Source organism: Haliotis asinina, chromosome 1 (assembly GCF_037392515.1).
Source record: "Haliotis asinina isolate JCU_RB_2024 chromosome 1, JCU_Hal_asi_v2, whole genome shotgun sequence".
NCBI lineage: Eukaryota > Metazoa > Mollusca > Gastropoda > Lepetellida > Haliotidae > Haliotis > Haliotis asinina.
Genome location: NC_090280.1, coordinates 81,441,908 through 81,458,801, shown reverse-complemented (window position 1 = coordinate 81,458,801; position 16,894 = coordinate 81,441,908). Strand labels below are relative to the sequence as shown.

Here is a 16,894-nt window from a genome sequence, read left to right as displayed (position 1 = left end):
TTTACATTTGTAAATGTTTATTACATAGGTAGTTGATTACAGTCTGTTTATTGCTCTCTGTTGCGAACCTAGTGTCATTAACATATTCAACTGTCAAATCAAATCTTATCATTGGGTTCAAGTTAGAACATAGCTTTGTAGAAGCCACCCTGTACAGTTCAACGCCGATATGATTATATAAACGGATATGATATAATTTTAGATGTACTGACGGATGAATATGGGAAAATACCAGACAGTTATCAATATTATGCATGGAGACATTAGAGACAGATTGACATCTTTGTATGACTTCGCTGCACGTGAAGCTTGGACACCACATGTACACAGTGTCGTTTTTGGATTGGAGTTAACTGATATAATTTCTCATGCTGTTGATCACTGGATTGTCTGGTTCATTCTCGATTATTGAGAGACTTCCGGCCCTATTTACCAACCGCAGCTCACGAAATCAAGTGTTCAGGCTCGCTGAATTGGATGACACATGTCATCTTATCCTAACTGATCAATGCTCATGCTATTGATCACTGGATTGTCTGGTCCAGACTGGATTATTTGCAGACCACCGCCATATAGCTGAAATATTGCTGAAAGCCGCGTGAGACAACATAACATAATGATTTCATTGATGTTTTCAAGCTTCTCAGTGTTAGTGTTATACTTCCGTATTGTGACGCAGATTCAAAAACGCATTTATGGATAATATTGCCAGTTACATGTAGTCACTCCAGCTATTACTGTCATGAATGTATTGGCGGGTTTGTAGCTACTGTTTCGCCCAACTAGGTTTTTCTGCTCCACAAGACTTCAACCGTGGTCCCATCGCAGCCCAATTCATGTGGTTTCATGTCAGTGAATTTAATGTAGTTTCTGAAAACAGAAAAAATGAACAGACATCAGAATGTTCAACTGTGAGTGAGTGAGTGAGTGAGAGTGTGTGTGAGTGAGGTTTTACGCAGCTTCTAGCAATATTGCAGCAATATCAAGACGGGGAAACAAGACACACATTGTTCCCACGTGGATAATCGAACACGGGCCTTCGGCATGACGAGCAAACACTTTAACCACTAGACTACACCACCGGCCAAAAACCACCACTATGTCGGTGGTAACTGATCGCCTCAATGTTGACCAAGGACACCCAAATCATCGTATGTAGTGATGTTGATAGATCAATAATTTGCTGTGTCAAAACCAAATTATCAATAGCGACACTTGATAAATATATATATGTATTATCTAAAGTGTTAAGCCTTCTTGGTTAAGATACAAAATGAGAGTACAGAAAATTTAAAGTAAAAACGTTTCAATAATCATTGCCTTTCATAACAAGCATCCATCAGTATGCCAACTACGTTTGAAGCACGAATGATGCGTCTTATTGCTATCTAACTTGGTTTTCTAGCCACTTATTTATATGGAGAAGAAAGGAATGGCCACGTGTTGTCTTCATTTACCATAAACACGAACGAGGTTTGTTTTATGCCGCACTCAGGAGTATTTCATCTCTATGGCGGCGGTGTGTACATACTCGAGGCTGGACCACACAATCAAGTGATAAACAACATGATCTACGATTTACACAACTGGGATTTAATGACATGTGTCAACCAAGTCAGTGACCGTGACTATCCAATCCCGTTAATCGCCTCTCAAGATCAGTTCTAACAAGGATCTTCATAAGCCCATTTGCCCGAAGTACGGGGATATAATCTGGAATAGAATTCACCAAATCTACTTTTATAGAGGCACCTGAAGTTCCGCAACTGATTTAGAGGAAATGTACTTTTTCTAACCTTTTCGGGTCAATACCAAGTTTTTGTTGCAGGAATTCTGAAATTTCCTTGGACATCTGTATGTTTTCCTCCGCACTTATGTGTCCAATTGCCTGGAGCTCGGAGTTGGCACATGGTTCAGTCGTACCTCCGTGGCTCATCATCTGCCCTGGATGAATCCTGACCTCCAAGAGCTAAAATTGAGCAAAGTTATTGAGCGAATGACTGTGGCAGTTGGGCGAATGAAAGAGTGATCTGAGTGAATGATTGGGACAGTGGGACGAATGAGATAGTAAGTTGAGTGAATGATTGGGAAAGTAGGACGAATGAGAGAGTAAGTTGAGTGAATGATTGGGACAGTGGAACAAAGGAAAGAGTAAGATGAACGCATGATGGGTGAATGTAGCAGATTGTCGGAAGAAACATTATGGGAATAATTGTAGAAGCTTCGTGTATGAATGGGGCAACCAAATCGTTTTATTTTGAGCTGACAATGAACTACACACATCCCGTCGACAATTAACTTCCTAACCTTAAATTTGAATCCTCAGTGGGAGTCCAAAGCTGCATATAGATTGGGCGTTGGATTGAAGTTGGCTAAATATACCGAGAGAACCAAATAAAGGATCACAGGAAAATTCAAGAGTTCCTTTGTTATTTTCCAGTTTTCCTGCCACAACGTTCCTTTGTCATTTTCCAGTTTTCCTCCTACAGCGTTCCTTTAGCATTTTCCAGTTTTCCTGCCACACCGTTCCTTTAGCATTTTCCCAGTTTTCCTGCCACAACGTTCCTTTAGCATTTTCCCAGTTTTCCTCCTACAACGTTCCTTTAGCATTTTCCCAGTTTTCCTCCTACAAAGTTCCTTTAGCATTTTCCCAGTTTTCCCGCCACAACGTTCCTTTAGCATTTTCCAAGTTTTCCTCCTACAAAGTTCCTTTAGCATTTTCCCAGTTTTCCCGCCACACCGTTCCTTTAGCATTTTCCCAGTTTTCCTCCTACAACGTTCCTTTAGCATTTTCCAGTTTTCCTGCCACACCGTTCCTTTAGCATTTTCCAGTTTTCCTGCCACAACGTTCCTTTAGCATTTTCCCAGTTTTCCTGCCACAACGTTCCTTTAGCATTTTCCCAGTTTTCCTGCCACAACGTTCCTTTAGCATTTTCCCAGTTTTCCTGCCACAACGTTCCTTGTCCTTTTCCAGTTTTCATCAACAGCTTTGGGGTTAAATCGAGGGAATTTGTATATAATTTGATGTTTCAGTAGTATTTTACTACTTTTCTGGAATACTTCTGTTTAGTGGAGACTGGGTGTTGCTCGCATTAGTCGAAATAAGAACAGAACAGAATTCTACGTCAGTAACAGACCTCCGACCCCAAATACATATGCATATATTTCCATTGATGGATGATAAGAGCAAATGTAATAATAATGTTTCAATAAGATTTGTGTTTCTTGTTCAAATGGTATAAAATAGACACGCATTCATTATGATATTAATATTTGGACTCTGTAAGAGCGATATAGATTTAATAATTGACACACATTTATTCAAATATTTTAATTTGTAGTTATTTCTTATATGAGAATATGTATCACAAATCTAAACCACAAGAACACAGGCATTGCCTTTCATTATGGCCAATATTAATGTATCTACCAGTTTCAACTGATAGTTTAAAATCACAACACCGAAATCGGGTATACATCATTTTATAAATACTGAGGATATCATTATTTTAAAAGTACATTTAATAAAGATTTATATCGCTTATAGTAAACAGATTTATGGCTGATGTCTAAAGATGACTGGCAAGACTGGATTAAATTATGCAATCGGAATGCAATAGTCTAACCACAACAGGCGAAATACATGGAGATAATACATGTATACGTACAACAAGCGTCCAATCAGAGCTTGTTTTCGAAACCTGGCGTAAAGCCAAGGAGGTACATTAACCTTCACCCAAGAAAACCGTTGAATATCAGAGTCCTCTAATGATAACATACATGTTGTGTCCTGTTCAAACATACTTGACACACAAGATAGATCCCAGCTATCTGGAACCAGTCACTTTGCTCAAGTCTAAAACTGTCCAACACCCTTCCTAACATGAGACACGTTACGTGCCGATCTGCTTGTTTCACAAGCATTTGTTTTTCAAGCATTTTATGCATGACCACGCCCGATTAGAAAGACTCAGTTCAGGATGACTATTATTTTTCGATTTGCCTCATGATGTCGTTTAATGCTTGTAATATTATCTTTCACAGAGTTAGAATAAAATCCAAATGAATTAGAGAGTTATCATGGGTAGTTTTCAGTTCACACAATGTAAATACATTTATGTTCAGCGTTCGAAGTTAACGTCGGTATTTTGCCCCGGCCCCCGAAGCCGACGGAAAACCCACAGCTTTTGTTTTCTGCAGGTCCTTATGGTCGACAGCGTTCCATCCTAATTGACTCTGACTGGTCTGACACACGATATCTGAACATCCGGATTCACACTTTTCAGAAGACCTTGGTCGTGACATAGATGTTGATTTTGTTGTAAATAAAGACTAGTTAGTCACTAGAGTTGAATTATACTCCGTAACTCAGTTAGCAGGGAATTACTTATATCGCTCTCATATAGGGCCTACGCCTTCTGATCAGGACCAACAACTTTTTATGGTTTTACGGCCTGCACCTTTTCACGGTTTGGGGCAAACGCTGATTATGTATACATTTTTTTATGTATACTGTTTTTCTAACAGTTTAGAATTTAAAGATATTGGTTTACCGCTTGTTTGAGAAAGACCATGTGTGAAACCCATTTCTGGTGTTCCCCGCCGTACTAGCATTGCTGAAATATTGCTAAAAGCATGGCAACACCATACTCACTCAGTACGGTATTCATTAACTATAGATTCCTCGTGGAATTGTACATTCGAATGGGTAGCTAACAGGTGGATGATAGGTTGTATAGACCCCAGCTTTCTATTTCAGCCCGATATATCGTCTTATAACAATCAACGCATATTAAAGAACCTACAGTACTACCACCTTAGCATTAGCAGAAAGCAGTTTCTTGATTGAGTATCTAGATTATAGGAATGCTTCCTCAAACACATCTGAGTACACTTTGAAAGCAGCAGAAAAACTCAATTTTATTTATTTATTTATTTATTTATTTATTTATTTATTTATTTATTTATTTATTTATTTATTTATTTATTTATTTATTTATTTATTTATTTATTTAATACTCCGATATTCCAGCTACACGAAAACCTAATTCCCCAAATCTTGCTTTGTAACCATCAATACTTTCTTATCATTTTGAAAAGTGTTTGGTCGCTTTTATTCACATACATTTTACTTTGTCTAAAAGTTTAGATTTTAATACGAATGAAAAATTCAGAAAGTGATTTCATTGATTTTATACTCATATCAATTGCCCATGCTTGGAATAGTGTTGAATATTTGTTTTACTTACGGAAAACCAGAAACCTGTATAACGCACTATATACCATGAATGACTTTAATTATAATAACAAGTCAAGAACAAGAAGGGCTGCCTGTCACTACTGGTATATAATCGCCCATAACGAAACCAACCAATACCGACTTGCACTGAAATACCTTGATATACCATTATTTCTGATTGCTACTCACGACTAAAGTCATATGTACATATAAACTCTTCTCCCAAGTCAAGACATACCACGGGTGTTGGGTAAGTCAGCAAAATCGTATAGGTCATAGTGACCTGATAGGAAATCTGCATTGTCAGAGAATGACCCTATTTCAGCTTACACAAACATGAAATGAGTTCATGTCGACCTTGAATACACGAATGGGGTGTATCGCTTTCTTCTTTTGTGAAACGTGATGACACAAACTCGCTTGACCAAGATCTGTTATGGATTAAACTTCTTTTTAATTCTTCAAACACAACGTTTCAAGGTCTTTTCCAGACCCCTTCATCAGGTGAACTAACAGACAATGCTTTGACGTCTACCACATGATGTCATAACTGTGCCATAACAGACATTAATCCATAACAGATCTTCGCCAACCATAACAACTTCTAAATGCCTCTAAAAGACATCGTAAAAACTGGCTTGTTTTATTTTACACTCATTTCACTATGACAACATTCATATGATATCTAGAGGGGATTTCATAATTGTTGATTTTCTTTTTCATATAATAATTCCTCATTTCATACTTAATTTCGTAGTTATTAATGTATAATTCTGTACTATTTTTTCATACGATAATTTTTTCAGCCTAAGGTAATTGACTATTCACAACATATATTACATGAAACGGTGACTATTCGCCAAATATAGTATTGCATGGAGATAACAGCCCTTCCTATGAATGAAAACTTTAACTTACACTTTCTGGTTTCCGAATAGCTTTGGCGACGATTTTCGAGGTTTCGGATAGAAACCCCTTCGGGAGGTCACTTGTTGGCACATTCGTGAAGAGAATAAAACACGGCATGGCTGCCCTGACTCCGAGACTCAAGCTGCTGACACGCGTATCTGTCCTCGTTAGATAAATCGGGACCCTCAAAAGCCGGCGCATTAATTTTGCTCTTGCGTCACGACCAGAGGTTAAATCGCGTGATCGGTGTCATTTGCTCGTTTGGTCTTTCATCACATTGGTCGTACGGCTCCTCGTGGTGTACGGTGTCATGCACGTTGTTGTCGTAGCTGATGCAGCATATCTATACCACTAAGTAAAATACATATGTAGTAGCGTTAGGATGAGGACAAAACCACAAAGCCACTAGGGCGTGAGGAGATGGATGTTTTATTACATGAATGTAATAAGGATGATTTAGCCTGAAATATGGTAAACCAAATCTCATTACTACATATTTACTACATATTCACAAATACTAAATGTAAACACACACATGCGCATACACTGCTAAACATTACTATGTTACCATGACAACTTCTGATATTATATTATTAGTACCATTATACTACATTATTTACATCACATGTAAACATTACACTTATGTTAGACATTAGAATAAACAGACAGAATGTACAATTGAAACATACCAGGTTGGTGACACCTGTACTACTGCCAAAGTAACACATCTACATCATCCTGACCACGTTATCTGTAGGATGAATAAATGCCATGTGCAGATAATATGCATAACAAACTATTAAAATAGCAACTACGGTATAAATACAAACGACCACATCTAACCACACATACGCACATACATCCACACAAGCATTCATTTATTATAAGGATGAGGGTGCTGACGACCATTGTGTTTCAACATGATGATGAGAAGATGAGAAGATGAGAAGATGAGAAGATTACTGCTACGCATTTTACTTAAGTGAAATAGACACTAATAACTATGTGTGATACTATGATATAGATAATTATGTAACATAACAATTACACAACTCACTGTACTGTGAGTCAAACCTAAATCTAACCTGAGCTATGCAAACTAAACAAAAGTATGATAACTCACTCTAGTGCGAGTTACAATCTACACCAATGCTATAACAACTCTCTATACTGTGAGTTACCATCATTTAAACTATTTATACATAATGAAAAGTGAATGCTGAGATATTAACAATACTATAAACAATAGCCAATGCAACCACCAACAATGAAACACACAGCAAACCATAAGAAATATATGTAAGACTAGTAATTATTAACCTTTATACACGAAACACAGTCCAGATCACCATGATCTCGGTCCAAATGTAAAAAAACACAACCTGTCTGACGCTGACCAGGTAAGATACTGACATGGAAACGAGATCAAATTAAACATCAGATACCTTGATACCTTACGCGCTTGGATGAACAACGAACAAAAGAACTTACACACTAGCCTGAGCAAAGGACATGTTTTAAGAGGGATTGACAGGAGAAAGGCATGTAGTGCAAATGAGTATTACTGAAATAGATTACATTGAGACTTTATTGGTGTTTAGAGAGTTAGGGTTAGGATATAAAACTTTGAACATAAAATAACTGAAAAAATTTAGGTAGATTTAGGCTATTTAATGAGATAGTATATCTCATCAAAATAATATTATGACACAATACCTTAAAAGATTCACGCGTTTATTATATTTACAGCAGTAACTAAATACAAAGTTGACTCTGCCGCACATGTAATATGCAGCACATGTGATTGCTTGACATCAGTTTATGGCTTTTCACCCAAATAACCACCATGCGTGCACATGTATTTCGCAAAAATTTCAACGGCTGGTAACACCAGGAATGGGCTTCACACAGTGTAGCCATGTTGGGAACCGAACCCGAGACTTCAGCGTGAACGACTAGGTGTCCCCACCGCCTCTTACAGAAATAGGGACCTTTGGGTCTCAACTGCGAAGAAAGATGTCTGAATGGTTGCCTGTGTTTTATGTGTTCTGTACAAATGGGGAACATTAGATCTTGAGATTTCAGCCTGAACAATCACAATGTGCATTGATAACATGCAACCCTATTCCATAGGGACATGCATGTGCTTACCGCACCTAGTACCTGCGACAAACATGTTTCACTCGCGCACCTGTATTTACGGAGTCTGTGCTTAGTGTAGGTCGTAAAATTGCCATAAAACATGACCTGCTTTGACCATGAAGGGTACTTCAATCCGGCAAGATGTAAAAACGTTTTCTTCTCAAATAGCGTTATTTTCTTTTCAGAAGACAATCACAAACACAACAGCTTCCGAAGTTTCAAACAGATGATTATTCGGTGACGTCACTCCTGAAATAGATATTGACAGAGCACTACTTCTGTCCTTATTGACATGCATTTGTATAAAGATGTGTAGAGAATGTATGTTGCTGATATTTTCAGTCATTTCATTTTACAACATATTTTGAAAAGAAACTCATGTGAAAAGTATGATTTCAAATTTTGGCGGCAAACGCAACTTTGACGTCATCATTTACGTCGCAATGAAACCAGTGACGTAATGGTTATGCACGGTTTGGAACATGACCTTGCAACGCTGACGTGTTTTAGGGAGACCCTACATGGCCGCATACTTTTATGTAATTACGGCACATGTTTATGCATTGTTGTAAGATGTCCTGTGATGCTGCGGCACACTTCTGATAAATGTGAGCACAACATCAACTAAACAGTGAGATGATGACCCATGGTGGCCTGTACCAATGATAACATAGTGATAACGCAGTCAATGTATATTTATACCTCGCTCCATCCAATCGGTGGAAGATAACGTCGAGCCATTACTGAGGGTTACCTGTGCATATCACTCATCTCCAAAGATTTTGAACAATTCTGAAGATGACAACGTTTAAGTGCCTCTCCTGGTTTCTGACCTGTGTCTCCCTAATCTGTTTTTGTAGAAGTCAGGACAGTATTGCGTCCATCCTACAAACAATGAATCGGTTTCAGGAGGAAATGCGTGATAACAAGGATGACATGATTCGTATGGAGAAAAGGATCCTAAATTTCATTGAGGTCGCTAAGACATCACTCAGAGCTGAGTTAAAGGAAAACATACGGAATGAAGTGCGGAACTCCAATGATGTCTGTATCAGAGACAAACAGAGACTGGAAATAGAACTTGAGAAGGCAAAAGTTACCACTGCAAATCTGAAAACTAACATCAAGCTTTGCACGGCTTTAAAGGAGACGTGTCAGTCACAAATGTCTCAGCTGATAACGAATCTGAGTGTGCCTGCTTGTTCACCATCCAGTGTAAATGCTACATCCACCTCACGACCGTCTGTGTCGTCAACACCAACGTCCACGCCACCGACAACGTCAGTGATCCTGGTAACTTCAGTCTGGTCAAGTACCCCACGCCAGTTCCGTCAAATCAACATTCACAGCAACTCGCTTGGTGTTTATCCGCATCTCATCATCAAGAGAGTTACATATGCTACTTATGCAAGGAAGACAAGGAAATTGCTCATGGGATTAGAATACCCAGATAAGGTTGTGACATCTACCCTGGATACAAATCACGTGACGATACTTAGAGAAGGCGTACGGACGTATGGCATAGCAGTGGATGAGGATCGGGACGTCATATTTATAGCCACCTTGAAACCACTATACTCAATCAGCCGAATATCTACACTGGGGAAAAATTTCACTGTTATCATTGACCTGTCCAGGTACGAATGGTATCCTAGACATCTGACTCTTGACACAAATGGAAAGAGGATGTATTGGTGTAACTACGAGAAACTGTTCACTGTGACATACGATGGTCAAGGTCTGACGACATTAGCTACAGGAGATCAGTTGTATGCTGTGGCGTTGGATATGGCAGCAGGTGTGTTGTATTATAATGACGCGAAAAAGCTGTTCAAGATGACTCTGTCCAGTAATGTCACTACACAGTTGACCACACTGAACGCCGTCCCCTGGAACATGAGACTGAATAGAGGCACCATCTACTACAGTGGCTATGATTCTCGTATTGTGGGCGCACTTAATCTAACTTATAGTGTTACTGCACATACTATACATTCAATAAACATTAAGGGGGCTCATTCATTACTGATGTGTTTGATTCCCTAAGTTTTACCATGGTTATATTGTGTTGATGAAACATCCATTTGGAAAATGCAAACTGTGATTCCAATGCAGGGCGGATCCTGTCACTCTTGATATGAGTATGATGGCACTAGTGTGCATCAGACATGATTCCAGTTCACGACTAATTTTGTCACTCTTGATATGAGTTCAGTGGGACTCGTGTGCGTTAAACGTGATTCCAATGACCGACTGATCTTGTCAGTTCTGGGAAACCACTTTTAAAATTAAACATTTGATAATTATTATATAATTCTGTTTAGGTGACAAAGTAATTTATCCTGATAAGTGTTGTAAACAGAATCAGTAAATGTTTGTTATCGTTGTATTGTTACTATTCGTGTTTAGAACTTCCAATGCTTCTGCATTCATTAACTACGATATCTGATGGAAAGTGGATACTATTTAAGCGTTTAGCACTACAATGTACAGAAATAAACTGCATTTTTAGAGTGAATGAGTTTAGGTTTTCACCGCACCCAGCAATATTTCAACTATATTGGGCCGGTATGAAAATAATCGAGTCTGGAACAGACAATCCAGTAATCAACAGCTTGAGCGTTGATCTATTGGGAACCGATGACATGTGTCAACCAAGTCAGCGAACCTGACGATCCGATCCTGCTAGTCGCCTCTTACAACAAGCATAGTCGAATTTTATGGAACGCATGGGTTGCTGAAGGTCGATGGGTTGCTGAAGGCCGATAGTTTGCTGAAGGGCCTTCACGGATCCTGCATCTTTAAAAACAGTGTCTGAAACCATACTATTTTTACCACAACTCGTAGTCCGGGATGGTTGCTTATGTACATCACCGTTATCACTAACATTATACCGTAATATTTAGTGGTCTGTCTCTGAAGAGCACTTTGTTAAACAATGGAGGAAAATGTCTGTCAGAAGGAATCGGAGAAAATCGTGATGTATTTACATGTATGTTGTTTCTAAATATATTTCTAGACTGTTTGGATAACCTTTGTGGTAAATATGGGACAATCGGGACAATACAGTTTTGATTCAGTCATGCAAGCACAAGCACCTAAGACACCATCCTCGTATTCATCAGTAGACACAGAACAGTGAGAATTGTATATTGAACGTCAGTGGGTTTATTTGAAAAACAGAACGGTTTGTTTCAAATGATGTAACACTTTGAAAGTGTGATGTCAGACTCTGGTTTGACGCATTGCCCAAGGAGTGTCGTCATTGGTCGCTGTGGGACAGAATAATCCAGCTCAGTATTGGCGGCTTCTGCTTGAGGTTTAATTCTGATCCCCAGAGGTTGAAGACAGTTTAGTTTGGAACAAGTCTCTCTCAGAGGAATACTTAGTCATACGCTGGATTTGACAGGTGTAATTTTAATGTCGCAATAAATTGTATTGCAAGCCTTGTATCAAAGAAAGCCCTTGATTTTGTACATAAAGACAAACAATGGGAGACAAACGCCCTAACGATTTAATAAATATAGTTTCTAATGTTTTTTAAAACACAGGGGCATACATAAAGATGAAGGAGTTTCAGTGTGAGTGTCACTAAGATTCTTGACAATGCAGTTTTATAAACTGACGATCAAAAGAGAGTATACAGATGTAACTGCTGCTGCAATCCCAAATTTGCGTTCTAACTGGGAAAGGTATTTACGATCTCTGACTGTATGGAACGAAACCAACATTTTTACTTGTTTTGCAGGAATTTTCGCAAAATTGTGGTTATTGTCCTATGCACGAGAACTATTCATACAGAGGATATAAAACCTGTTTGTCTGGACAATCACTTGCTAAAACACTCACAAGAAAATGTCAAGATTGACGTGGGCACAACGAAAAAGGGCCTCAGGAATGTCACAAATGAGTACTTCAAACTGCCATATTGCAAGGACATTGGGTTGCACAAGACAAACCATAATTCGGCTGTCTAACCGTTTCAATATGACAGGTAAGATATGTGATCGACCCAGAAGTGGACGTCCCAGAGTCACAACACCCCAAGAGGATCGCTGTTCATCCACGCAACCAGATGTTCATGGTGACGTCATCAGCAGCCATATCATTAGATCATCGTCTCATCTGACTCAAATTGACGACCTCTTACTATTAGCATATGGGGTGACCGACTGCTGCGTGGAATGGCCTTGACCTTCCAGCATCGCAGGAACCGTCTGCAGAGGCCATCGCTACATCGCTGTGTATTGTTACAATCATGCCAGTTCTCTGACAAAGCATGTGTGTTGTAATGTTCTTCGACATACACGTTCCGTCTCATCAAAAGGCTTTATTACTTTTATCTTATTTAAAGAAACACAACCCGTGTACTTTCTTTGTTCGTCAGTTCATGTTGATAACTTATCACCTGTAGGATGAAAAATGAGTGTGATCCTATGCCTTTGACTCTAGAAGTACTTTTTGTCGAATGAGTTCCCACTTGTTTTGGTAAAGTAAGATCTGATGACACAGAAAACGACCTATATGTTTTTTATTGTCAGATGACGTCATTATTTCAGAAGAGAGAATCAGAAGATTAAAAAACAGGCCCCCCTAAGTAATTGAAGGAATTACAGCAAATTTGAAGGAATTGCATCTCAAATGTAAACAAACGCAGCCCACTCGCGAAACAATTGCAAAGATATCGGTAGTTTAACGGTAATAACAGAAACTCATCGCCCCTATCGGAAGCAATATCGGTAATACTGGAAACACTCTCGGCCATCTTCGGAGATTTTTCGGTCGCGAGCGGAAATTCACGCAGCAAAACATGGCGTCGTTGGAAGAAGCACCCGTCTCGGTGAGTCTTGTTTTTTGTTCCTACTATTACATTCTTATACTTATCCATCTTTGACCACCCGTGTTGAATGCGTTTAGGTATGAGGTGTTGTCGGGGCAATAGCTTATGTTTTTTAGGGAAAGATTGTCATTGCAGAAGAGTGTCCCAAGTCATGCCCCTGGAGGTTGTTTACATCTGAACATAGAAGTCGTGCCGATGATTACGAACGTGCGCTAGATATAACATCATTTTTTTTGTAAAATGTGTTTAAATTTGTCAATTGCACTTCATAGGAAGAAACATTATGGCTCTTAAACTTCTTCATGGCGCACGTTCACGATGTTCGTAATCATCGGCACGACTTCGATATTCAGGTGTAAACAACCTCCAGGGGCATGACTTGGGACACTCTTCTGCAGTGACAATCTTTTCCTAAAAACATAAGCTATTTCCCGACAACACCTCATACCTAAACGCATTCAACACGGGTGGTCAAAGATGGATAAGTATAAAAATGTAATAGTAGGAACTAAAAACAAAACTCACCGAGACGGGTGCTTCTTCCAACGACGCCATGTTTTGCTACGTGAATTTCCGCTCGCGACCGAAAAATCTCCGAAGATGGCCGAGAGTGTTTCCAGTATTACCGACATTGCTTCCGATAGGGGCGATGAGTTTCTGTTATTACCGCTAAACTACCGATATCTTTGCAATTGTTTCGCGAGTGGGCTGCGTTTGTTTACATTTGAGATGCAATTCCTTCAAATTTGCTGTAATTCCTTCAATTACTTAGGGTGGAAAGATCTGGAGTTTAGAAGGCAAGAGGAACTGTGACATCATTTTTGAGTCACAATAAAAGGAATGACGTCCTCATCGTTGTGTGGTTTTAAACCAAATCTTGCAAGGCTGATGATATTTTCTTGAGAGTGACCTGACATGGTAGCGTTTATATAAGAGTTTTCAACTCGTCTGCACTTTTCGAAAAGAAGGGGATATTCCGTTTTGTGAGTATACCACTAGAGAATGCCAATGTCTTTGAGAAAAAGTAATATATATCCCTACAGGTGAAACATTTCCAAAGTATGGAATAAATTGTCACATTTCCCCTTATTTCTCTTCATCATCTGTTTCCCCTTGGCTTCATCATTTGTATTTCATCAATGTTGTAAATCATATATCCCCTGCATTTTGTGGAATGATATGTATGTAATGTTGGATCAGTGTGATACCATTGTGACGTTTTAGACTGTGATACCATTGTGACATACGTAAATCACAAGCGACAGATTTCTCTTCTTCGTCAGGTAAACAGCGATAACCAAGTGTCCTTTACACCTAATAGATGTTGACCTGCAGCAGCGAACGTAGTGATAAGATAGCAAATGTATTTGCACATCGCGCCAACCAGTCATTAGGATCAAACGCCAGATCTTGGAGAGATCCACACCACGGAAAAGGACATCTAAAGGGTTATATCTACAGTTCTAAAGATGTCCAAGGTGAATTGCCTCTCCTGGTTGCTAACATGCACCTCACTAATCTGTGTTTGTAGCGGCCAGGCCAGTATTGTGTCTGTCATAAAAACATTGGACAAATTTCAGAAGGAGATGCTTGATAACAAAGTTGATATGATCCGTATGGAGAAAAGGATCCTCAATTTCATTGAGGTCGCTCAGGCATCCTTGAGATCTGAGCTAAAGGAAAACATACGGGAGGAAGTGAGGAAAGCCATGGCGGAGGTTCTACAAGGGGAGACTCTCCAAGACATGGTGAAAGGTCAGGTTGTCTCTGACGTGCAGCAGCTTAAACAGGGTTACCGTCAGATGCAGGGGCAAGTGGACCATGTCTCAAGATCATTCAAAGTCTTTCAGAACGAGACGACCTTATTTCAAGAATCTATTCTTAGGAAGGCAGACTTGTGGAATCGGGGGAACAACAGTGAAATCTGCACCAGAGACAAACAGAAACTGGAAACAGAACTTGAGAAGGCAGAAATTACCACTGCAAATCTGAAAACTAACATGAAACTTTGCACGGCTTTAAAGGAGACGTGTCAGTCACAAATGTCTCAGCTGATAACGAATCGGGCCGTGCCTGCTTGTTCACCATCCAGTGTAAATGCTACATCAGCCTCCATTCAATCGGTATCATCATCGTCAGTGACACGCAGTCCAGGGAAGGAGAAAAGTAATATCCTGATTGCTGCATATTGGTCACGTCGTAAGTACCAGTTACTTCAACTTAACATTCACAGTAACTCCCTCAGTGTCTATCCACACCTCAGCATGAAGTGGGTAATATGCATTGCATATGTAACAAAGACAAGAAAAATTCTCATTGGACTGGACAGACCTGATAAGATAGTGTCATCTTCCCTGGATACGCGTCGCGTGAAGGTTCTAAGAAGACGTATAGAGACATATGGCATGGCGGTTGATGAAGATCGGGACATTGTATTCATATCCACCTATTACCCACAAGCCTCTATCAACCGCATGTCTACACAGGGGAAACACTTCGCTGCAGTCATTGACTTATCCAAGTATGGAAGGTACCCGAAGCAAATAGCTCTTGACACAAGAAGAAAGAGGATATATGGATGTAATAACGAAAAACTGTTCACTGTAACATATGATGGGCAAGGTCTGACGACATTAGCCACAGGACTTAAAATGTTTGCCGTAAGCCTAGATCAGATAGCAGGCGTCTTGTATTACAATGACCAAAACAAGCTGATGAAGATGACTGTGTCCAATAATGTGAGTACAGAGCTGACCTCGCTGGACACCGGCATCTGGAATCTGAGACTGTACAGAGACACAATCTACTACAGTACTGATGATCCTCTCCTTGTGGGTGCAGTTCAAATGACATATAACACCGTTTCCTATACTCTCAAGTCAATAAACATGACAGGGAGCGGTCTATGCGTATGCTTGATTCCCTGAATTCTCGAATAGATTTTCATACATGAATTTGGAACTTTCAAAGCTGAGATACCAATGAAGGATAAATCTTCTCACTCATGGCAGATATACTAAAGGACTTGTGTGTCAAGTATCAAAAGTGATTCAATCGAACAGCGGACCTTCTGTCTCTTGGAGAAACGATTTTCAGATTATAGATTTGATATAAATTTGAGGTTAATCTCAAATTGTTAACTGTTATCAATAAATACTTTGTATTGTCCTGTTCTTGCTTACGTCGACAGTGTTAACGTTGTTGTAGTGTTTATTTCTGGTAATCGCTGGTGTTGTGTAAAATCTGAATTGGTCGGCTCTCTATTTTCTTCAGAAATAGAATGCATGTGACTGAAGGCAAACCGTTTTCTTTCACGATACTGTCACCCCAAGATAAGTGAGCATTGGTGCCTTTGATTCCCAAGTTGAAAGTGAACCAGTCATATGTTAAATGTTGGTTGCTTGGTTAGTGTGTTGTTTAACTCCGCACTCGGCAATATTCCAGCTATGTATCTGCAAATAATCTAGTCGGACTAGACAACAACAGCTTGAGCATCTGGTTACACAATTGGAATCTGTGACATCTGTCAACCAGGTCAGCGAGTCTGACCACTCACTCGCCTTTTACGACAGTCCATAAATGAACCAGGCATGAATCCAACAAACAACATGGGAATGTGCTGTAATTGACAGTTGTGCTCTAAAATTAATACAGTTCAAATAATTAAAATGTATGACCGTGACAGCACGTAATTTTTGTAGCATTACAAAGTCAGAGGTAATATGGTAAAGGACTCGTGGTAATAGCGATAAAGTGAGTGAGTG

At 39.4% G+C, this 16,894-nt stretch overlaps 3 protein-coding genes across 3 annotated transcripts; 2 read left to right on the top strand and 1 right to left on the bottom strand.

Moving 5' to 3' along the window:
* On the bottom strand, window positions 1-6,891 carry LOC137283358 (macrophage migration inhibitory factor-like). The gene is made up of 4 exons (XM_067814823.1): window positions 6,838-6,891; window positions 6,158-6,499; window positions 1,797-1,969; window positions 1-870 (listed from the first exon to the last, which is right to left on the bottom strand). The coding sequence occupies exons 2-4, from the start codon at window positions 6,347-6,349 to the stop codon at window positions 783-785; spliced, it is 453 nt and encodes a 150-aa protein (XP_067670924.1). The 5' UTR covers window positions 6,350-6,499; window positions 6,838-6,891; the 3' UTR covers window positions 1-782.
* A 2,126-nt stretch (window positions 6,892-9,017) lies between these two features.
* Window positions 9,018-10,802, top strand: LOC137283348 (uncharacterized). The gene has a single exon (XM_067814813.1). The coding sequence runs from the start codon at window positions 9,089-9,091 to the stop codon at window positions 10,334-10,336; it is 1,248 nt and encodes a 415-aa protein (XP_067670914.1). The 5' UTR covers window positions 9,018-9,088; the 3' UTR covers window positions 10,337-10,802.
* Window positions 10,803-14,505: 3,703 nt separating this feature from the next.
* Window positions 14,506-16,309, top strand: LOC137283341 (uncharacterized). The gene has a single exon (XM_067814799.1). It carries the CDS (start codon window positions 14,600-14,602, stop codon window positions 16,055-16,057), a length of 1,458 nt encoding a protein of 485 aa, XP_067670900.1. The 5' UTR covers window positions 14,506-14,599; the 3' UTR covers window positions 16,058-16,309.
* Window positions 16,310-16,894: the final 585 nt, after the last annotated feature.

What these genes read in the sequence shown, in the direction of transcription:
- LOC137283358 (XM_067814823.1), bottom strand. Translation starts at nt 6,349, where the DNA reads ATGCGCCGGCTTTTGAGGGTCCCGATTTATCTAACGAGGACAGATACG. An exon ending in CTATTCGGAAACCAGAAAGT is followed by an intron (nt 1,970 to 6,157) that starts GTAAGTTAAAGT and finishes GCTCAATTTTAG; the next exon opens with CTCTTGGAGGTCAGGATTCA. An exon ending in CTTGGTATTGACCCGAAAAG is followed by an intron (nt 871 to 1,796) that starts GTTAGAAAAAGT and finishes TTCTGTTTTCAG; the next exon opens with AAACTACATTAAATTCACTG.
- LOC137283348 (XM_067814813.1), top strand. Translation starts at nt 9,089, where the DNA reads ATGACAACGTTTAAGTGCCTCTCCTGGTTTCTGACCTGTGTCTCCCTA.
- LOC137283341 (XM_067814799.1), top strand. Translation starts at nt 14,600, where the DNA reads ATGTCCAAGGTGAATTGCCTCTCCTGGTTGCTAACATGCACCTCACTA.